The sequence below is a fragment of the Melospiza melodia genome, chromosome 6 (genome assembly GCF_035770615.1).
Source record: "Melospiza melodia melodia isolate bMelMel2 chromosome 6, bMelMel2.pri, whole genome shotgun sequence".
Classification (NCBI taxonomy): Eukaryota; Metazoa; Chordata; class Aves; order Passeriformes; family Passerellidae; genus Melospiza; species Melospiza melodia.
In genome coordinates this window covers 54,068,784-54,092,967 of record NC_086199.1, presented here as the reverse complement: position 1 = coordinate 54,092,967, position 24,184 = coordinate 54,068,784, and the positions used below count along the sequence as shown (strand labels likewise).

Here is a 24,184-nt window from a genome sequence, read left to right as displayed (position 1 = left end):
GTTGTTGTTTGCTGCTTCTTGCTGGCTGTCATGGTGTGGGATGAAATAATCGCTCTCGGCCACATTACATCTCCTGCAACCTTCCAGATGGGCTGCAGCTATGTCAAACAAAATACTTCATCTCTTCTTGATAAATTATGTGATAACCCCAGGGTGAGGCCAAAAAAAAAAAAAAAAAAAAAAAAGGAGAAATAAATCCAGTTACGCATAATTAAGTGAGGGCATTCTTCATTAACCCAAGGTGGGGATGCTGCAGTAGCAGGGAGAGAGAAGCTGCCCATGAGCTTTGGAAAGAGGTGGTCCTCATTTTCAAAGGCATGGAGAGGAAAATATAAAAACAGCACATGCTTCAAGGCAAAATGAATGTCACTTTTCCAGGGAGAGCAAAGAAGGCAATTGAAGCCACAGCTGATAATCAGGATTCCACGATGGAAATATTTAAGAGAACTTTGCTAATGTTTTGGCTGGAGCTGTGATGAATTCAGTACTCCAGACCTGAATAAAAAAATTCAAAATTATACTGCATTTTCTGCTTAGAAGACAAAACAAGAAGCAAAACCATAAAACATCTGACTTGGACCACCCTGGTTTGAAAAGTAAAAGATAATTTTGTGTCTTTTCAGATGGAGGAAACTAATCTTGGTTTCTTATCACAGTCAGCAACCCATCCTTCCTTCTTATTCTTGGCTTGTAAAATTTATCCATTTCACTTGCTTGTTTGGGCATGTGCCTTTCTGGCTGAAAAGAACAGGCTCTGTCCAAGTTCTGAGTTATGCTTTGTTAGTGGCTTAACTCCTCAGTGTTATCAGAAACCTTTTCCATAGTTAAAGGATGAATGAGATCCTAATTCTTGCTCCATCCCTGTTTCACTGATTATTTGGTTGATCTTACTGAAGTGGGTGGGAAAGATTTGTATTTGTCACATTCCTGCCTGGCAAGGGTGATCTAGAATTTGTGAAGTGTCTCAGTGCAGAAAAGCTGAGCCACCCTCAGTGGGAATAGACTTTAATGGCACCAAATTAGGGTTCTGATGAAATGCTCTTAGAGCTCAGAATCCAGGCAGACAGGAAAATATTTCCCATGCATAGCAGGAGCTGTGTTATCAAAATAAAGTAAAGGTTTAGGTGATTGATTTGTAGCTAAGAACATCACAGCTGCACTGTCAGGAAGGAGAACTTCAAGTTATAATCACAAAAGGTGCTGTTAGGCCTCCTTTGGATTCTGAAAGAGAAGTTTCAATTGCTAAGCAACTAACCCCAAGATCCTGCCTATTCTGGAGCTATTATCAGTTTAATCTTGGTGCAGATAGGTAATGATAGTGTTCTAAGATGCAATCTTGGCTTGGTTTCTAAAGTTCCAATAGATTTACTTTATTTTATCTGCAACAGAGACATTTATTTGCTTCTGTCCTAAGGTTTGGGTTTATGGGAAGGAACTCCTAAACCTACTGAAGGATGTCCATGCCCATGGCAGGAGGGCTTGGACTCTAAAGGTCTCTTCCATCCCAAACCATTCCATAGTGCTGGGATTTTATGATAAAATTACTTATTTTTGAGCAATGATGGAAATATATTAGATAGTAACTTGAGAATCTGATACTTTGAGGAGGCTGCATCCTGTTTTCTAGGTCTTTGATCTCTAACCAAAGTGACAAAATGTCTGTTTTTAGAGTTCTTGCATCCACACAGCTTCCTACACATGCCTATGCCATAGATGCAGGAAAACTTTCCAGAGAGTTGCTGCTACTTTCTTCCATATCCTCAATTTCTAAGTACTGCTCTGTGAGACACTCTTCTTTTCTCTTTGAAAATAACTCTGGACCTGAGTTATTTGAAAATATCTCTGTCCACAGAGATCAGGAATTCCCAAACAAGCAGCCACCAGGCCCACAGGAATAGCACAGAAAATCAGGAAACCCAAATTATTTGTTCTAACTTTGGCATACAAACCCTGGTGAATTTTAAAAATTAGTTTTTCCAGTGTTGGAAAAACTAGTCAGCCAATTCCTGAATTAAACAATGAGATTCAGTCTCTCCAGGAGCATAAAACTTCCAGCCCTTTCCTTCTGAGCAAGAACTGCCATGTAGACATAAGCAAAATGCTTTAAAGCTTTCCGCTGAGGAAACATTTAAACTGGAGTCAATTTGTGCTTAAAAGGATGATTTTCCCAGTCCTTTGTGCTTTTGTTTTATTTTTAAGTAGCCCTTGCCTGTTGTACCAACATTGGCCATTTGATGGAGTCGATAAAGTCTCGATCAGGTTAGAGCTGCTCTTCCCCACCTAGAAATTAGAAGGACTAATTAATGGCATCTTTTTTTCTGCCCGATTGATTTATTTATTTGTTTTTAAAGTGCTTCCCCGGTACCCCCCAGCTTTTTTCTGTCCCCATGCCTTTTAGCAGAGTTATTTCTAGTGCACACACTTCTATTTTTCTCCATTCCTCTGGACAAAATTGTGCTCCCTCAGTAAGGAATGTGCTCTGGGTGATAAGCATGTACTCTATATGTGTGTGAAAGGAACTATGTATTAGCAACAATGGCTCACTTAACTGTTTCAGACAGCATATATTTAGGGTGGCTAAAAATAGTTTTAATTTCAGAGACTCTCGGGAGCTTTGGTCGTGGATCAGGCATTCCTTGCGTTCTGCAGGAAGATGCTCTGAAGGCTGACAGTCATGCAGCAATCAAAGCCAGTGGCAGAAGACATTCTGCCCTGGATTTGTGCAATTCCAGGAGTGCTGCCTGTGCAGGATTTGGGGGACGCAGCAGTAGGAGTGAGTAGCACACACTAAGGTTGCTTTTTAGAATGTTTCCTAGAGCTGAAGCTTTTATGTTGCCTTAGTCAGACTCCAGAATCTAAATCATGTCTTTCATGGCTGTCTTCCTTGTAGTCTAAAAAAAACCCACCTGGAAATCAATAAAAAGCATATTAGGATGCACTGAAATTATCCCTCTACCATTGCCAGACTTGTCGATGCCAGTAACTGGGACAAAGCTGATTTAGGTCAAGGTATTTGGAGAGAAATCTGATGTGATGCTACTGCAATTTGGGCAATTAGGCAAAGAGCTCAGAGGCTGGAATAAAAAAGAGGATGGCACTCAAGGAGAATCAATCACTACCTTAAAGTCATCTAAAATTTATACATTAGAGCTGTGAGTGTGCCTCCTTCTCACAGCTCAGTCTCCATGTGAGCAACGTGGCACTAAAGGAATTGCTCCTGCTAGCTGGGAAATGAAATTGGTAACCTCCAGCAGGGTTACCTGGTGCATGTTTGGCAAAATGCAAAGTTCTTTTTCCCAGGTTTATCTGCAGCATGTAAAATTCACACAGGCTGGGAAATTCAAGTACTCCAGGTTCTCTGGGGGGATGTGTGGCCGCTGGCAGGGAGCAATGTGCTCTCACACAGATGGAGTCAGGCTCCAAAGCACGGCAGCTGCGCCCACCCAGTCCTGGAAATGGTCCCCAGCCTTTGCTGCTTCCCAAATCCTGCAGTGGGAGTGCCCTTGGAGGTGCTGGCCAGGCAGGATTTGGTAGCCCAGCAGAGAGTCAGGGCTCAGGAAGGGCTGGATGAGGTGGGTGACATTCCATCTGTCTGACATTCCATCCATTGCTGTCCCTGGCCCTCCTGGGATGGGGATTTAGGATGAAGTTTTGGCACATGAGGGGCTAGCAGGAGTAATTCCAACACCTGGGGTGGTTTAATCTGCTGTGCAGGGGGAGGCAGGTTGGTGAGCACCTCGGGAATTTGGGCTCCTGGGTCTCCCTGAACTCAGCCTTCAAGGGCAGTATCCAAGTGACCCTGACACAGCTTTTGGCAATTCCAACTTTGTGGGAAATATTAGCTCTTTCTACAGGGCCTCCAAGTTTTAAACTTTAGCCTAAGAGCTTGGTTAACATTTAAACTCCATTCTGCAACACTAAGATACAAATTTAGTTTGAATTATAAGGGATTTCCATAACATTTGGTGTTCAAATCAAAGTTTTCCTCCTTTAGTTTTGGAAGCACATAGCATTTCTGCCCTTTGGTGTGGAGCAGCACCATCTCTTTCTGCTCTTCTTAACAAGCTACGTTATTTTTCTGATCTTTCCTTGTGTGCTTAAGACTTAGTTAACATTCCAAAATATTTTACATAGAATCAAACTCAGTGGGGCTTTGCTGTTTGTTAATATTGGGAGTTGGGTTGCAGAGAAAATTTAGGTGGCAGGAGAAAAAGTCTGCAAAATTGTGATTTTGGACATGTTTTCAAGTGATTCTAAAATTACTGTTGGTACAAATGAAGCTGCTGCTTTCTGACTGAAAATCCTGTTATGTTTCCTTGCTGGGGCTTTGTTTGGCATTCGTGCTTTGTTTGTCTCCCTCTCTTTGGTGCCTGTGCTCAGGTTTGGGGCATGCTTATCTCCACAAGGCTCTTCTGCTGAGCTTCTCTGTTGGCATGAGGTTGTGCAGCTCTTGAGGGAAATGAAATTAAATTAAATGGAATTAAATGTCAGTGTGCAACAGCACAGACTCACCCCCAGCTTCCCCCAGCTGACCATGGTGCTGCTGGCTCCGGGTGCTGAAAGGAAGCAGGTGACAGGTTTGGCTTCCTTCTGGCCACTTGAAGGCAGGAAGTGCCTCCAAAGGAGTTTCCAAAGCTTTGCTTGGATACAGAACCAGACTGTGGAGCAAATGTCCCCGAAGGAGAGGCTGCAGCATCTCTGGCTGCTGTAGCTGGGAGCAGTGCAGAAGGCAAAGCCTTGCTCCACTGCCTCTGCCTTTGGCTGGGAGGGGGTTCCCTCAGGACTGGAGCTCTCTGCAGCCAAGGTGGGGCCTCTTTAAAGGGCAGGAAATTGCCTCGTGCTCTGTGAGTCACCAGATCATCCCAAAATAGATTTTTATTTCCAAATTATTTACAAATAAAATCAAACCTAATGAAAGGTTTGTCGATGATTCTTATTCGCTGTGACAAAATGCTCTGAGGAATCTGCTGTTATCCTCCTCTGATGCTTGTTCACTCACCAAAATAAATCATTCCCTCTTAACAGAGGAGCTTTTTGCACTTGTACTCTTGCCTGAGAAGATAAAAAGTGGTTATTCTGTGTGGAGAATAAGTAAATTAGAACGTCGCTTGTTTGAAGTGGTAACAAAAAGCCTTATTATGAATTAATGAAGTTTCTCTTATAAACAAGTTTGTTTTCTTTAAAAAGAGCTGTGAAAGTTGTCTTTGGCTGCTTTTGTTGAGTTAATGTTGTGTAACACGGTATTTGTGTCTCCTGTCTGTTTTACATTACAATTGTGCCTATAGATTTGGATGCTCTTTTGAGGTTGCTTTAAACTAAACATTTCCGTGTAACTGTGCTGTGCAATGGTGCCACCCCTGATATCTCTTTTTGGGGTTTATCTCCAATGTGGGAAGTCTGACATAAAACACACACAAAGCTGCAGTATGGTTGGTGCAATCAGTAATTTTCTTAATTGAAATAGGACACTTGCACATCACCAGCTGAGTGATGGGTATTTCTTCATTCTGATCTAACGCAGAAAACATTTTTTATGTGAGTTTTATTATTCTGTATGTGCTTAGACACTGCTCAGGCCCAGACTTCAGTCCTCATTCCCATGGCCTCCAAATTAAACTTCCAAGGGATTCCAAGTTTAAGGCAGCCTTGTTAAAACTAACATGGCTTTAAGAAAGAATTATCTCCATCTGCTCTAAGATTAGGCTTTCCTGCATAAAGAGGGATGCATGAGCAATACATTTTTTTTAATATTGTTCTTAGAGCAGATGCATTTTCTGGAAAGTGACTGTATGTGGGAGGAGGAAATATAGATTATCAACACATGATGACAACACTTTCTGTCAATATATCTGTGTAATCTCTGGGAAGGTTTTAACAGAAAATCATTGAAATGTACAAAACCAGGCAGTTTATATTCCATGTACAGAGTTTAATTTTAAATTGTGTTGCCTGACTTAGGGTGCTTACCTAATGTAAATGAATATTGGGCTGTATTATTAATGCTCATAAAGAGATCTATATTTTGATCCATATTTTAGAATTCTCTGCCTAATGGTCTTTAGTGTAGGTATGCACAGCTTTAAAAATAGAAGGGCTCAGCCTGAGAGCTTCTACCTCCTGTAAATACTTATCAAGTGGTTCATTCAGAATTCAAATAAAGATCCATTGTCCTCCCAGTGCTTGCATAACAGCACTGCAACTCCCCATTTGAAAAAATATGATATTTTTAGGGTGGAACACAGCCTCCTGTTTTCCTCCAGCGTTGGGGTGGGAATTGTTTCGTGGGGGTCTGAAGCGCTCCATCCCTTTGGGGGCAGGGAGTGCAGGTGGGCGCTGTTCCGAGGGCACAGCGGGAATGGCAGTGCTGCCTCAGCTCCCTCTGCTCCCCATTCCCGTCCCACGCAGCAGCACAGGAGGGGATGGAGCTGCTCCAGGGATGGGCCTGGCTTGGACATGCACTCTGCCCAAAGGGGATCCTGTTCTTGCTGCTGCCCTGGAGGAGCTGTCCCAGAGGAGCTGACGGGAGCAACAGGGGCTGAAAAAACACCTGCTCTGCTGCCCTGAGCTGGTCCCATAAAGCATCAGCTACTGCGCAGGGGGAGCAGCAAACTGGGATGTGGGTGGCTGGGCAGCAGGGGAGCATGCAGGGCTGGGAGTTTGTTTTCCCACTGCTTGAATGAGCAGCTTGGGTCCCTTCCCTTCCCTTCCCTTCCCTTCCCTTCCCTTCCCTTCCCTTCCCTTCCCTTCCCTTCCCTTCCCTTCCCTTCCCTTCCCTTCCCTTCCCTTCCCTTCCCTTCCCTTCCCTTCCCTTCCCTTCCCTTCCCTTCCCTTCCCTTCCCTTTCCCCTTTCCCCTTTCCCCTTTCCCCTTTCCCCTTTCCCCTTTCCCCTTTCCCCTTTCCCCTTTCCCCTTTCCCCTTTCCCCTTTCCCCTTTCCCCTTTCCCCTTTCCCCTTCTTTCCTCCACCTTGGAGCAACCCCCAGCAGAGAAGGATGACTGGATTTGCCAGGAGAATGAGATGGAAGCAGCTCTGGTTGCAGTGGTCGAGCAGTTTTGGATTGTCGTGCATGCTTTCATCTGTGAAGGGCAGACATGCTAGAGAGGTTTCTTTACCATATGGGTGACCTCTAGTTTGCTATTTTTGGTACCCTATTTTTGGTGCTGTCTATGTACCATAATTTATAGGCTATGAGAACAAATTCAGTATAAGAGGCATGTTCACAAGATGAATAATGTAAAGGTACTCTCTGTTGCACTTCAAACTTCTTTTTCATTTCACAGAATTTTAAGCTAGTACATTTTCTTTTGAGCATTGGAATGTGGGGAAAAAATAGTTATCGACTTATCCTCAGTGAGTTTATTTTAAGCAAAAAAGAAGCAAAACAGATGTGCCCAGCTCACTGGATATTTTTTTCCCTGAGAGAAGTTCAAACATGAGAAGCTTCCACCTCTTGCACCTGGCAGACATTGGACGAATTCATCTTAAGTGCCACTTAATTGATTGCAGAACACTGTAGTTCAATCAACTGCAATAAAGTTAATTGAACCTCTCCAATGAAATGTGACTTAAACCAAAAGATTCAAAACAGGAACAGGTACTAATTAATGGAGGCCATTATTTTTAATAGGACAGGGTCCAAGGAATTGAATGATGTTTAAATGTTCTGTGTAGTCTCATGAGGATGAAAGTCACTTACTTGCAACAGCTTTCAGGTTAGATATAAGTATGCAAAATCCAAAATTTTAGATAAGAGTGCTAAGTTAACATAGTCCTACCTTTTAGATCATGCCATGGATAAGAGAGGAAAAGCAGCCCTTGACCCAGCTGCTTTTTTGGGGTATCAGTTTTGATCCCAAAGTAATCCAGTGAGTTTGTACTTATTAGAAAAAAACAAGTTGTGCATTTCCCTTGAGGGAAGTCAGACACTGGCATGGGGTCAGTCTTAGCTGGGTGAAACACAGATGAATGTATGACCATCTTTATAGGCTGGTTTGACTTTAATTAGACACATTTTTAAAAAATTAACAAGGTCTTTGAAGGACTGACTGCTGTTATGCTCCATTCAGGTTTTCAACTTTGTCATATTATTAAAACGTGTTTAACCAAGGCAAGACATTACTCCCACATATGTTTGTGGAATGCTGGGAAAGTAAGGGGAAAATAAAGTCTATTTATGCTTTTGGTAGCTTTACACAGGAAAAAAATAATGCAAACTGGATACACCCAAGAGAGAAATTACAAAAAAATCACACTTATTCTCATAGGTTCTGGGCCTAACAGGAATAGCAGGGACAGGAAAACTGAGAAGTTCCAAGATGGAGCTTGGCTAAATGTTAAGAAACAAATTTTGTGATGCAGTTGCCATGACAACCAAGGAGTCTGGAGTTTATGATCTGAGATGCCTCTTCCTTCCAGTGCCTCTCTCAGAAATAGATATTCCTGAGCACAACTGCAGCTTTGGTGCGACTCATGGGGATGGAGTGGCTGAGCCCTTCCTCGACAGCTCTGCTGTCTCCAGGCAGAGACCACATCCCTCAGCGTTTCTGCCACTGCTGGATCAGCCCAGGGAAAAGTCTTTGCCTGGCTGGGGCAGCCCTGCAGATTCCAGGCTCCAGCAGGCTCAAGCCTGTCCTGCTGGAGCACCAGGCAGTGCCATCTCCCTTTGCCACGGGAGCTGAGGCAGGGAAGGCACAACATTCCCCATGTGCCAGCAGGGGCAAAGGTGGTGACAGGATGCAATCCAGAACTTAAGCACATTGTCTCTCCACAGGGTGTTTTCTTTCAGGCATCTTATCTCTTATTTGTGTGCCCCAATATTGGAGTTGATGCCAAGACACTGTAGCAAGGTTACGCATGATTTTGATGGTTTTCCCTTAATTCATCTGTACTTTTTTTCTCAAAGGCTGTCAAAATCCTCCTTATAATATTTCTTCTTCTGGAGAAACCCCATAAATTACAGGATTCAGGTGGGAAGTTGCCTCCTTTGATCACCTAGTCCAGTTCCAGCTCACTGGCTTCATCTTTGCATCATCCCATTGCAGTAGGGCCACCAGGGCAGGCAAATCTTGAGCAAGTGGATTACTGCAAAAACATCATTAATGTAAGAGGACAGCTGGAATTTCCACATCCTTGTATCCCTGCTTCTGTGAAGCTTTTTGTTGTTTTTCTTTTTTTTTTTTTTCTTTTTCAAGCACCGTTTAGATCAACAGAGTTCATGAAGCCTCTGAAGCATCTTTTACACCAGAGTAGATTAAATGGGATATGGTCAAACACCCGTGGGAATCAGTGATGTTTTATGTGGGAGATCAGAATGTAAACAAACTTCCCATTTGTATTAGAAAATCTTCAGGAATTTTCCAGAGACTCTTCAAGGTCTGTTTCAGAAACTGTTGAAATAAATGAATAGCTGGAGCCTGGTGGACTGAAGCCATTTGCTTCTCTCTATTTAAGCTTCTGTGGTGGGATGGGAATAATTGGGTTTGCAGAGACAAATTCACATATTAATTTCTATTATGAGACTCATTTATGTATCATATTATTGCTTTCTATTTTAATCTAAGACACAGGTTAAAACCATGTGCTAACTTTTTGAGACAGTGAATCTTGATATCAATTGTGATGAAGTGTATCTTGTAAGCATATAAAATGTCATTACACCAAAGCATCTTTTGGCTTTGGATACCAAAGCATCTTTTGGCTTTGGACCTTTTTAACTTGGCTCCTCCTTTGGATCTGTGGTTATTTTCACATTCAGGCCTTTCCTGGGATGCTCAATAAGAAGTTTGCTGCCAACAGAATTTGTTCAAATTTACTTTCACAGAAACTTTTCTGGATTCACTATGTACCCTTGTGCTGCCCATGAGCCCCTTAAATCCAGCTTTAGAATGAATTTAGAGATCAAGTAATAGAGTTTTTGACGTAAAATATGCTTTTCAGGTGCAAATCTGGGACATTTGTGCTGGTTTGCGCTAAATGCTGCTCCAGCCCCTCCCAGTATGGCCACAAACACCACAAGCCCTTGCTGGTTTTCAGTGGGTGACCCCTGGGTTGGCACTGAGAGCACAAATCACTTCCCCAAAAGTCTCTGGGTCACTGTGTCTTTCTTCCTCTCACATTTGAGTCTCCAGATGGGAAACTCTTACTGGCTGCTGACAGGCAGGGCCACGTGCACAGCTCTGTGGTTACTTGAAATGCAGAAGCATCATTTGAGCCTGCAAAATCACTTGGGAGCTATTTATTTTCGCTGGTACAAATTGTGATTGGGTTTGTGTGTGTGAAATATTTATCAAAAAGGGTGAATTTTAAAAAGTGTGTAGGCAGGGGGGTGTAAGTGTGTGTAACGGGTTTGGGGGTTTGTTGGGCTTTTTTTTTCCAAGTAGTTCAGTGGATAAGGAAGAACTTCTGAGAGGCTTCTTCTGGGAGGATGTGATTCTCAACTTCAACCATTCTGCAATGGGCATCCCAAGCATAAAGATGGAGTTCTGTTTACTTAATTGCAGTTAAAAATGATTGGCTGCTTTTTCCACTGAGGGAATGTTTTGGTAATGGAAGGATTAGGATGATGCATTGAAGAAGCCAAGATTATTTTTTTTTAATTAATAGAACAAAGTCTGCAAAAGTCTATTTCTCTGGTAGTGGTTATTTTTTTCCTTTTGCACCTTCCTACAGGAAGGCTGCTCTGGTGAATGTGTTCTAGCTCATGCATCTGCCAGCTTACAATGTGCAGGTTATGATATGATATGATATTATATGATATGATATGATGTGATATTGCATTGCATTGCATTGTAGTAAATTAAATTACATTCTATTATATTGTAGTATATTATATTACATTTTATTATATTCTATTATTTTTCAATCTATTGCATAACTGCATTCCAGGGGAAAAGAAGTTGTTCAGCCTGTTTAGACTATTTTTAAAGACATTCATGAGATCATATTGCTTCATCAATTAATTCTCTCAAAGTAATTTCCATCCCACCCCCCAGTAACCAGATGATAATAAAGGATGATTTTCAAAAATACAGAATTCTGAGGTTTTTTCCCAAGAGTCCAGAGTGGATGGAGGAGAGTTGTTGAAATTGTGAGGTGTCCCAAAGGACAGTTTTCCTTAGATTTTGTTTCTTGCATGACGAGATTTCATTGGCATAGCATAGACCCAGCCTCCTCACATGTCAATTTCTATTATCTATTTTCACTTATTTGCAAAGGACATGGCAGAAAAATGTTTTGTGGAATTGTAGGAGGAAAATAACAACCTCAGGTTTTGCAGTGAAAGATTGCAGAAAATATGCAGAAAGATTGGGTTGAAAAAGAGGGAAAGACACAAATTTATGCCTGCAAAACAACTTTACTCTTTATTTCTAGAGCTTCCTGCCAAACACCTAGCTGCTAAAACAAAAAAATATAGTTTTTGAGTGTTTTAAAGAGTTTATATTACATTTCATACAGAGAACACAGGTGATTATGACATGAATTGGCACAGTTGGAACAGATATCTGCTTTACAGGTTTACAAAATCCCCCTTGCCAAAGCTTGAAGTGGAAGTGGAGAGAGATTTGCCTCAAATTACTCACACCTGGAAAAGTTTTGCTGAATAAATCGAACTAAAACTGTCAGACAAACCTGCTTGAACTCTGGTGTCTCACTGCTTAACAACCCTTCCTGCAGACATTTGGCTTCTGGATGAAATATTGAAGAAGGGTAAAAGAAATAATGTCCCTTATAAGCTATTGACAATTCCCAAGTTATTACTTTGTAAGCATGCTCCAGTTTTACCCCCTGAGGTGCTAAAAACTGTGAAGATGAGGTTCTGCTCTGCTGGTTCCATGGTTCTTTTGTTCCCTAGTATTTCCATAGGACTCTGGGTTAAAGAACCTCCAGCTCTCCTATCAATATTTTTATTTTATTTATTTTCAGATCAATCTTTTCAGTCCCAGCTTTTGTAACTGTGCCTTTTCAACAAAGCTGCTATAAACAGTCATTTACAGGTTCTGTTTCTGAGGCAGCTTTAAAAAAATGTGTTGTATATATTTGCTCCTGCTCTAAATGTTAAATATCATTGCACAGAACGATGGGAACAGATGGGATGCTGCATAAGCTGTTTATCATATTACACATTTATCACTTTACACTAGTGAAGTGTACATGTGTTTGATTAATATTGACTTTTGATTTATTTGGAGGGCTCTATTTTTTGACAGCATTAGGGATTATATGGTAATCCTTACTGGCTTCCAAGCTTGAAATTTAATTCCAGTAAAAATAGAGTGGATGCATTCCATAATTCTTAATTACATGATTTTTTTAAAAAAAAGAATTACCTGGTTGAGGCTTTAATACTGGAAGGAATTCAGAAGTAAATGGATAACGCTGTTTGCTTCAGTATTTTAGACAGATTAAATTTAGATGCCATTGGTCCAGCTAAATAAATATCTCTTGGAATTAAATACCAGATGCTAAGGAGGTGTAAAATAAAGCAAACCAGCAAGAGTCCTATTTAAATCAATATTCTTTTATACCCTCCACCTACAGAATGAGAGAACTTCGTCTTTGCCTGCTCAACAGGTCTGGATGTTCAGCATGTGTTCCACCTACGTCACAGTGCCTGGAACCAAAAAAGCATCTCCAAAAGCACCCTGAGCTCAGGCACAGAGCACACAGCTCGTCCTGGAGGCTCCCCACTGCAGCACTCTGCTGAAAAGATGGTTTACCAATGCACTGCCTCATTAAAATGCATTTTGGCTCAGATGAAGCCTGAAAAAGGAGAAGGTTTTCCTTCCAGACAATGGATGGGAAAATGATTTCAGGTTGGAGTGGGGTGGCTCGTGCTGTTTGTTCTGCTCAACAGCAATAATATTTAATGAGAGACTCTGCTCTGAACTGTAAATCCTTCAGAGTGTGAGGTGCTCAGCCTCAGAATAAATAGAGGAGGCTAAAAACACTTACTTTGAAAATGACTGTTCATTTTGGGAGGCATTGAGTGATCTCAGTGAAATATTACTGAGTCAGTGGAATTTTGGAGAGAGATCAACTTCCCAGCATGTATCCTGGCAGCAGCTCTTCCTCCATTCCTCAATATCTTTTATGTTCAAATAGCACAGGCAGCACTTCAGTCTTACATGTTGTCATCATTCAAATTTCAGATAACTTTCAGTGACTCCTTATAGATTGAATGAATAAATAAATTACTTTTAGCCGTGCTTATTTACAGCTTTTATGCCTCTGCTTTCTTCTATGTCTATTAATTGATATTATGGAAAGACAAATCCAGCAAAAAGGATGATTTCGCACTAGAAATTACTGAGAATATATAGATTTTTTTTATTATTTTTTTTCCCCTAAGCTAAGTGTTGCAGTGCAGTGCAGTTGGAAGTTTAATTGTCATGACCACAGTAACTGCTCAGGGCTTCATGTATTTAACTCTTCATGCATTTAACTTTTCTTTTTCCATGGACACTCTTTGGGCTTCCTATGGCCCTGTTGCCTTTGCTTCCAGGACGGGAGATCCTTCCAGAAACTTGCAGAAGGAAAAAATCTAGTAATTGTAAATAAAATGTAAAGGGCAGGATTTGGTTGAATTTATTTACATTGAATTTATTTACATGTGCATTTCCCAAAGGAGTAGTTTTGTTTTCTGATCATCACATCAGCTATGCACTGTTCCTTAAATACATATTTTCATTAAAAGGTAGTAACTAGAAATTCTATCTGTTCCTTCCACGCTCTTTTTATAAAAATGATGGAACAAAAATTTTCTACATTTTTGGTCCTTTCTCTGCAGGTTAATAATGAGAATGTAGTGAAAGTTGGCCACAGGCAGGTGGTGAACATGATTCGACAGGGGGGCAATCACCTCGTGCTGAAGGTTGTCACAGTAACCAGGAATCTTGATCCCGATGACACAGCAAGGAAGAAAGGTACATTTTTCTCTCTTCCTAATGGACTCTTCTGCTCTTCCTTCACAGAAAACCAAGTATGGGCGTGAAATTGCTGTTTTCTAAATTCTGATTTGTTAGACTTTGCTTCTCAAATTTGAAATGCCCTGCCCTTGTTTAATTTGGAGTGATTTAATTCTGTTGGGTTAGATGTTAACATGTGGCCTAAAGAGCAATATTCTCTCATTATGCTTGGTATTAATCTTTATGAGTTTTTCACATGTATATGTTTGAGGATCTTGTTGTAAAATTTCTTGCACTAGTGAGAGAGGAAAAGCACTAAGAAGAGATGACCTTTTATTAATCTCAAATGTCCTTGAAATAGGGGTAGTTTAACAGTGTTTCTCACACACCCATCCAAAAAAACCACCATGAAAACTTCACCCAAAAAAAAAAAAAAAAAAAAAGAGGAAACAAAAAAGGAATTTACACTGTTTCCTTCACCTTAGATGCCCCAGGGTTTGGTTTCCCAGCTATGCTGGGAAGTCATTAGGCCCCCATAATTTTCATTAAGCAGGAGAGATTGCTGCTGCTCCCTGGTGCTCCTTGCAGCTGCAGCACGTTGCTGAAAGTTCCTGTTGCTGCCACAGTGCCCTGAGCTCTCACTCACTCACACCTGGCTCTTCAGCACGGGGCAGGTGAGGGGCTGGCACTGCAGGATCCCTCCTGCTCCACCAAATTAAAACTTTCTGTCTCTGCTGGAAGTGCTTTTCACATCCACTGCTTATTAAAAATAGTAATAATTAAAAAGCAAAAATGAGTGAGACCAGCTTGTGGGGTGGAGGGGAAAGGCTGTATTAAACTAAATCATGTCCCAGCATGGTCCTGCATTATATTTGGCTTGATGGAAATACTGTTCACACATTTTAAACCTTTTTGCCTCTGCCTTTTGGTATGTATCATGTTGACCTAAAATGTAGTGACAGGACAAGAGGCAGTGCTTTAAACTGAAAGGCAGCAGGTTTAGGCTAAATATTAGTGGGAAATTCTTTGCTGTGGGGGTGATGAGGCCCTGGCACAGGGTGCCCAGAGAAGCTGTGGCTGCTCCACTCCTGGAAGTGTCCAGGGCCAGGATGGATGGGACTTTGAGCAACCTGCGACAGTGGAAGGTGCCCCTGCCTGTGGCAGAGGGGTTGGAATGAGATTATCTTTTCTGACCACCAGAAATATTTGTTACCAGGATACTAAAGCACAGATGGTAGTTTCTGTGCTAGATTGTTGCCTGGATATTTTAAGACCTTATATATTCTGAGGATCACCCATTTCCCTTAGAGTAACCTTAACAATTCAGATCCATTTGAATGTTCTTTCCTGTATTTCTCAGATTGAACAGTCTCTTCAAAGATTAAATTCATCTGCCAGAGATTGGCTGGTGCCCAGGAGGTTTTTAGCCTTGCATGTTTCTCAAAGGGGCACCACTGCTGCGAGGTCCTTTCTCTAGAAAGTCCTTTTCCTGCTGGGCAACAGAAGTGCACAGTTATTTAGCTTTAAATGTTTCTATGTATCCTGTTACATAAAAGCTTGCGGATGTGTCAAGCAACCTACGCTAGAGCCAGAAACAGTGGAGAAATTCAGTCCATGAAAAGCATCTCAGGGCTTTTTCCTCCACATGTAGGTATTTATTCTCGCCTTATTTCATGGAGCTTATTCTTTTAAATGGCTGTGGAGCTGTGGCTGTGAGCACAGGGCTTCCAGAGGGTGTGTTTTAGCTGACACCTGTGTGTTTTTCTGTCCCATGCACAGCCCCACCACCTCCTAAGCGAGCTCCAACCACTGCACTGACCCTGCGCTCTAAGTCCATGACCTCAGAGCTTGAAGAGCTTGGTAAGAAAGTGTTTTTTGGCAAGCATGCTGGCTTGGTGGAGATGTAAATATCTATCTATATGTCTCTGTGTGAAATTGATGAAGGGAGCTGCACAGTGTGTACAGTGTCTAGAGCAGAGGAGGTTTTAAGAATGCTGCATCTTTGGAGAGTTCAAAATGTGCATGACTCGCATGAATGATTTTTGTGGAGACTTGTGCCTTTACTGCTGCGCAAGGGAATGTTGATACATTTTATGCATCATCAAAGTTTGGCACCTCTACCAAAAAAGAAAAAAAAAAAGAAAAGAACAAAAGAAAATAATGCTGTATCATGTTTTGTTAGCTTTGCTTTCTAAATTTTCAGTTCATCTAATATTGTTTTATTTTAAATTTCTGTGGCCTCTCATTAGTGGATAAAGGTAAGCTGCCAGAAGCTGTTATTAAAAGCTGACAGTGTTAAAGCAGCTTCAACTTCAACTTGTTTCATTTGATCTGAAAAAGTGCATATTATGATATCACTTTGACTTCTGTGCATGATATAAACTTAATTCCTTTCACTACTGGTAATAAAAATTATTGAGCATTCAGTCTTTTATTTGCTAGTTTTGAGAAATGTGGTTGTAGATTCCTTTGCTTGATCATCCACATTCTAGATATGCATAATTCTTCAGGAATTTGTATTCATTTTCTAGAAATGAGGAAGGTAATTGTCCTTTTCTTCCTGGTTTTAATCTGTTAGGTCATTAAAAGGTAGAATTTCTGCAGCTAGACTAAGACATGGAAATATGAATAAATCATATCTAAAATCAGTGCATATTTCTATGTGGCTATAACAGTAAAACAGTGTGTTTAGCAAGTGAGAAATGGGTATGAAACCAAACCACATCCCTCACTGCAGAGTAATAGCTGATAATAATCCACACAATAAAACCATTTTCCCATGTAATTCTACAATTAAATAGTTAATTTTATCATCTTGGGGTTTTCCTGACATGGACTCATCAGAAGGCCAACTGAAAGGAATCATAGCCTTGTGGCCCCTTTTTTTCCCCTGAAAGTCAGTGTTTTTTGGGGCAGATGGACTCCATCCATCTTTAGTGAGTCAAGTCACGTAACTCCAGCGGGAAGTCTCCCAGCAAAATGGTGCTGAAGTACGTAGTGTCTTCTCTATGGTCTAACAACCAAATGAAGACCAAAAAAACCCACCCCAGTCTGAGTATTTAGCTCCAGCAAGTCTCAGAAAATTTGGGTTTTATGTACAAGGAAGTTTAGGAGCTTAACTCAAGGTATCATCAGCTTGTGAATGCTCCATCATTTTTCTTCCAGGATTAAAATGTAAAATATTATTTCTGGAGCACACTTTGTGGGTCTGGGTGTTTTTCATTTGCTTTTCTTTCATGGAGTGCTGAGAGCTTGTAAAACGTTGCTGGTTTATCAACCACCTTTCCCAAGGGGACAGCAATACTTAAGCACCATTTTTGCCCCTTTGTTATCCTCTTCTGCCAATTGCTTTCAAGCTGAGGATGTTCTTCTATTTCTCTGACTTTTTAATCCTCCACAGGAGATATTGATCTTAAAGCAGAAGCAGCACTTTCCTAGAGGAGAATAGCTTGTTAATAATAATTTCCCCAGTGGAGACCATCCTATTTTAGCTTTCCCACCCCCCTGCTCCAGCTGTGGCCCTTGCTCTGCTCTTTGTCCTCACCAAGTGGCAGAAACCACTACAACTCCTTTAACAAGCAGCCAAGGGACAAATTTCCATTTTTAAGCGCATTTCCCATTCATGCCTTTATCCAGATGGGGCAGACATTGCAGTGGCAGGAGTTTTCTGTTCTGAGAAATAGTCCTGTGCCATGTTCCAGAGGTGTTTGTGCCCTGAGAAAGCTGTAGTAGTGGCAGAAATTTGCTTTCTTCCTAAAAAAGTGTGTAAATGCCACTCCTGTGACACTCTGAACATTTGCCACCTTAGCAAACAAAGTGACTGCTGTTCCAAAGAACATCTGTGGTCTACCTATTTTCATATTTGTCCTGGAAAAGGGCTATTATCAGAAGGGACAAGAATTCTTACATTGCACAGCAACTGAACAAGCTTCCACAGGGAAAGTGTTCTCCCTATCATCAGTTAAAAGTTGTCTCCTAACATAAAACACAGCTTGTATGTGTGTATTTATCTATAATTTATATACCCCTCTATGTATTTGTGTATATATTGGACATCTGTGAGAGCTATGAGAACACCCACATTTTTATAATCATTAAACTCTCTAATTAATGAGCATTCCTTTCATGCCATATATGGGCAAAGCAAATAGGAAGAACCTATAAATGAGCACTGTGGATGTTCTCATCAATACCTATGTGTAACCCTTTTTCCTGAGCTGGAGAAGCTCGTGGTCTCAATAATGTCTAGTGACAAAGAACCCCACGGGCTAATTATGTGCTGTGTACAGATGTATTTCCTTTTTATTGGTTTTGAATGTGATGCATTTAATTTTATTGACTGTCCCTTGTTATGTAGTAGAAGAAAAATGTAAATAGAAAATCCCCATTTGTTTTCCCTTAGAATGCATAGTTTTGTAATATCTTCTAGCTAAGGTAAACATAATTTTTTTTTAATGATCCATCTTGCAGTCATTAGAGTCACTTCCTTTGCCTGGCTCCGAACCCTACTTACAGATTTATTGACATGTTTTGAGCTATTCTGTTCTTCACAATACAGAGCTGACCATCTGAGCTATTCTCTTTGAAATTAATTAATCCAAAAAATGGCAGTGTGCTAATGATTCCTTTCCATTTCAATCTGCAAAGATTTGGGAATGCCTGATGTTGTCATAGTTTGACAGCCCTGGTATCAATAAGCTGCCCCAATTACTGCTTTTAAAAAAGAACTTAGAAAAAAAAAATCTGCATGTATCCCTAATAACTGCAGGGGAGAAATTCCTCATAAACCCTGATAAACAGCTTGGCAAAAGCAGATTTTATCTACTGTGGTTTGAAAGATATCTGTTTAGCAGAGATGAGCAGGGAGAGACTGACATCTTAGAGGGAAGGATAATGTTTGCACTCAAAATGACAGACGAGGATTTAGCATATAAAAAAATTACCTTCAGAATTGATTCACAGTTCCTTCCCTTTCTATTTCCAAGCTTCAGTACGGAAGAAGAAGGGTAAGGGGAAGCATTTTGTCTCTTGTTTAACCTGTTTCTCACCTTTCCATAGTGAAGGATAATAACAATGTAAATGTTGGCATATGGTCCAGTTTATTTTATGGTGTCAAATGTACATTAATTATTGTATATGTTTTTTTAGTTATTTAGTTAATAAATTGCAAACACACTTAAGAAACTCAAACAGAAGACCACATTCGAAAATATCCCCTGCATTTCTTCCTTTTGTCTCCTTTCCTTCACCTTGCCTTTTTTTTCCTTCTCTGTACCCGACTCTTCTCCAACCCCTTCCATCTCATCTCCTCACAGTTCCTGTGCTGAGTGGCAGCCACAGAGAATTAGTGGCCAGTGACCCCCCAGTGCAGCCCCACATTAGTGACCCGCTCGTGTCCCCAATGGCCACACGTTCTCCCACGCCCACACTGTGTCTGGCTCAGGAATCAGGGATCTTGCACACCACACCTGAGCTTCTCACCCTCAGAAATGCTGCTCTGTCTGGTAGAACATCTTCCACGCTGTCCTGTATGCATGGAGTGCCCTCCCTGGACTGATTCATGAGGCCACCTACCACCTTCTCCTTGAAATCTCTCCCAAAGACCCACCTTCCCTAGATCCCCACTGAGCAATCATCCCAGCACTGATGGCGAGGCAGGGGGGCAGGTAGAAATAGCAGTGCTATTTTAACAGTTTTCATGAATGTATTTTTGTGTACAGAGAGTTTGTTTGTGTTGAGCTGTACTTTTTCCATGCTCCTGTACGTCATTTTTCTTCCCTAGATTGTGAGCTCTCCCGAGCAGGGGCTGTTCATTTCCACCTTCTCATGGAGCCTGGCCCAAGGAAGAGTCTCCCACTTCCCTGAGCCCCTGGGTGGTAGCTGGTGAAAAACAGGCTGTGTCCTGCTCTTGGATGAGGTTCAGTGTCATGGAAAGGAAATCTAGGCTTTAGGCAGTGTCTTCTCTCAGCAGGGAAGCTTTTCCTTTTTGACATTTAATAGGATGGAATTGGGTTATTTTCTACTCTTTTATTTTCCTGCTCTTTCCTGACTTCCTTTCAGGTGGTTAGCAGAGGTTCCAGCTAGGGATATTTGCTATTCTCTGTTCAGAGATTATGACAAAATAAACCACATTGCTACTGAAAAATATGTTTTGGCAGCATATAAAAAAAATCTTTGTGTTGCTGTGTAGAGTCTTCTGTCAACCACAAATTCAGTTTTCTGGGTCAGAGATGAGGGAGGCATTAAGATAACAATAATGGCTTCTGTGGTTCTTGTCTGACTGGTCTTGTTGATTATCTCTGGAGATGAGTTCTGGTTCATTGGGAAAGCAGGGGAAAGGCAGGGCAGGGCAGGACATAGGCTGTATTTTTTGATACTCAGGATAGAAGATAGGGTATTTGGGTGTAAAAATGTGATAAAATCCTTAGGTTTGGATCAGCATGGCATAGGCAGTTCTGTCATTTTACTGCAGTTACATAGCATGAATTCAACTAAAATTTAACTTCATCTGTGCCACTGACTTTCTGCTTGCAGTAGTTGCCTGACTCAGAGGTAGCTTCCAACCTTGAAATGTGTGTGTGGAAGGGTTGTGTTTCCAAATTACTTTCTGGATTTTGTGGGATACCTGGGATGGGGGAGAGGTGTTCTTCTTTCCTGTGCCTTGTAGTTTTCCAAGAACCGTTGTATGAGTAAGTTATGGCAATGTGTAAACCAAGAGTTGTAGCAGCAACTTGTTGGAGGCAGCACTTAAGATGTGATTCCATTAATACTGAACAGTAACCAGGATATTCCTGCAGCAAATTGAAATGAAGGTTCGAAAACACTCTGAAAATGAAAGATTAAAGAAAAAATTTGAGGTCATAATTTTCATCATTGACAGGAAAATAGGTGTCATTAGAGCTTCAAAATTAGTATTTTAAAACTTTAACTCTGTTCATAATAAGTTTATGCAGCTGGTGGAGAGCTTGGTTTTAAATGGCTTTTCCTTCAGTTTTTGCTTTGACTTATGAATAACTCCTTGTGGAGGGAGAATTTGAAAATTATATGATCCTTAAGGAACACATCCATAAGCTAAGATCTTTAAATGTCTAGATACATGATTTAAAAGTTTCCTGCTCCTCAGCTTTCTTTGCTGCCAGGAAATGGGTTTGATTTAGTGAGTAATTTGGGATTTTCAGTGAAAGCTGAAGTGGACAGTGTTGAATTTTAAAATACCTAATATAAAATCCTCTAAGAGAAAGGACAAAGTGAAGAACAGAGCAGGTTAAATTTCCACAGCGAAATGGAAATGACAAATAATCCTTCTGCATTAGTAAATAATCTGCTGGCAGTGTCACATGGGTGTCAGTTGTGAGCTGGGGTGGTGCTGTTTGTTCTTAGATTTGATATGGTAATCAATATAAAATATTGATATATACCATATACTGATAAAGTATGTGTGTTGGTCCTGGTCTTTGGGCTTTGGTGTGGGCTGCAGTGCCAACTACAAATAAAGGATTTTCTCCTTTGAAGGGTTTAGATTCTATCACCACCTCACAGATACACAGTAACTGTGGTATCATCAACACAGAATATTGTTACCTGGCATCAAGTCTGACCGGCATTTGAATAGAAAAATATCAGTTGATGGCATTCAAAAGAAATATTATTAGCTCTGTCTGCAATAAGCATTCCCACTTCATCCCATTCCTGTTGTCCATTGTTTCAAAGGTGGCACCTTCCAATGGCATCTGAAACAATGAAATTGCAGAGCAAATACATATAAATGAATGCCAAGCAGTGGATTAGCTCACAGTGTTCTGTTCTGTTTGAAGAGACCACTCCCAAAGCCGTCTGGGTTCAAAACTCACTCTCTTTATTTCACTGTGGTGGAGTTGATGATGGAGATTTGTCTGCAGGGAACAATGGGAATACCACCAAAGCAACTTTTACAGCAATCACCACGGCAGCTCCTGAGGTAGCTCCCAGCACCTGCAGCACTTCTCTGCAGGAAGAAGGTTTTCAGATCTCCGCCAGACACTGTTTCAGAAGATGAGAGCAAAAGGCATCAGGCTTCATGAAGAATTCTTGAAGGTTATCCCTTGTAAGTAATTGATTCACATTACATATTTGAAATTCTAATGAAGTGGCAGTGTAGTAATGAGGAAGAGGTTGTCATCGGGTTGTCATTTATCTCAGGCAGAAAGCAGTGACTCTGGGTGGAATTTGTCAAGTCTGTGTGAAGAAATGCCAGCCCCATTTGTGGCTGGTGCAGCAGGGCTGCAGATTTTATGGCTTGTAGTGTAACTTGGGGAGTCCACAGCAGTGTAAGTGTAGGATTAGGACCATGGCTATAATAGAAGTACTTGTAAAACACTTTGTGAGAGCAAAGCATTGAAAATTGGCATGTTTCAAAAAGGGAACAATGCTAAACCTGTGTTTTCCTCAAAAAATAACTTGACAACGTGCTGATTAGCAATTTGTGCCACAGAATCTAGACTTAACAGGTAACTCCTGGTACTAAAGAGTTCTTCAGACCAGGATTTACCTTTCATGAGATGCTTTAACATTTTGGAAACACTGGGAATCCTGAGTAGAGGCTGCTTGAGTCTGTATGAGTATTCCCATCTACACTGTTATTATTTTGAATTTATAAGCTTATTCTTGAGGATGTAGTGCCCTGTCATGATACTTGTTTTTCTTACTACAGGACTGTAATTGAAAAGGTTTTCAAAACCTTTCTGCATCAGCCAAACAACACAATGGTACAAAAGAAGTTGGAAAAGGAATTGTAAGTGTTACAGAAAATGTGGGGTTTGTGGCATTTGCAAAGAGACACATTAAATATGTTGGTTTATGTGAGTGTGACTATGCTCAGATATTATCAATTTAATATCTAAGCACATATTCAAAATCATGAGGGCTTGAGGAACAGTTAAAATTGCATGTGTTTCCCAATATGGCAGTTAGGGCAGTGGAAAACTCTTTCAGCACTTTTAATGTGTTCTCTCTCTTTTTCAGGAGCCAGGGAGATGAAGGACTTATCTCCCTCATCTCAAAACTCCCTTTGCTGCTATTTTTTTCCTTTTTCCTTCAAATGTTCACATACCCATGTTAATTAATTTCGATCTAATTAAAAATAAATTGTTTTAGATAATTCCTCATAGTTTGTTTGGTTTTTCCCCTCGGTGTGGAAGCGTGAGAGTTAAGTGTAAGACCAGAGAATGCTGTGTCTTAGATCCTCCACTTTCTTTTTGGTTTCTTTGATTTGGTTGCCTTTCTTTTGTGACTAGGCCAAATTTTCAAATGCTGTCTCTTAAACAGAACATCAAGTTGCCATTTAAATTCCACCTGGCTTGCAGGGTAGGAGTGGGTATTGACTATATTCTCTGCTTTGTTTTTGTTCTTGAACAGAAACCACTGTTAGACAATGACCATTCCTCTTTCAAGGTAGGCTGAATTGCAAGGCTTCAGCATTGCAGGTGTATTTTAAATGCCTGTATCATTATTTCCTTAATGATGAACATGCTGTTAAAGAGCTGGTACTTGAAAATTATATCTCTAGAAAGAAATTGAACATATCCGTTTTCTGCCTTCCTTAAAATTACTTTTGATGGTGTGGTTATAATGTGTAAATGTGACTTGTGTAATAATGTGAAGCTATTTTCAGCCCTAGAAACACAAATAAGGCTTTCCTTCAAGAAAGTTTTGAGAGCTCTTTATTGTGAATACCTACAGAGCATTTTCATAAATCTTGTAATGGTATTTATAGATACTCAATGTTAAATTATTAATGTTAGTAACTAAAGTTTTTATGTTTTGTTGATTTATTTTATATATTTTATTATTTTATTTAATTTTAGAGTACTTTGTAGAATTTACAGTATCCCAGAGAACAGACAATTATTTTTAGTTCATTTTCATAGAAGGAAAGTGTTTCAAGTGCCTTTTGTGTTTGACTCTATTGCAAAGCGCTTTTATTATTTCCTCATTATACTGACTGCTAAAATAATATTCTCTGCCTGTTGTTCGCAGTATGGTTAAATGTGTGCTTTGGGCGTTGTGATTCAAGCACAATCCTGCAAATTGTTTATTTGGGGTGGGGCTGGAAAAAGGTAATTCCAGATTAAAATATAGTGGTGGCAGATTGATGAGGATTAGCCTAATTGTCTACATGAAAACTCAGGTCATTCCATTTCTGTATATTTTTAACTATATATTTACAGGAAATAGCTGTAGGCTGAACTTGTTGTTTCTTTCCTCTAATTTTGATCATAAACAACTAATTTGGATTTTGAACTT

At 40.5% G+C, this 24,184-nt stretch overlaps 1 protein-coding gene across 4 annotated transcripts in view; it reads left to right on the top strand.

Annotated features, from left to right (window-relative positions):
- SHANK2 (SH3 and multiple ankyrin repeat domains 2) overlaps positions 1 to 24,184 on the top strand; it is a 271,165-nt gene that overhangs the window by 218,322 nt on the left and 28,659 nt on the right. For 3 of the 4 annotated variants that reach the window (XM_063158209.1, XM_063158212.1, XM_063158211.1), the window contains 3 exons: positions 13,786 to 13,921; positions 15,683 to 15,763; positions 18,889 to 18,909. In XM_063158209.1, the coding sequence (XP_063014279.1) occupies positions 13,786 to 13,921; positions 15,683 to 15,763; positions 18,889 to 18,909 (238 nt within the window). The remainder of the gene's footprint in view (positions 1 to 13,785; positions 13,922 to 15,682; positions 15,764 to 18,888; positions 18,910 to 24,184) is intronic. The other variant, XM_063158210.1, reaches the window with a different exon arrangement.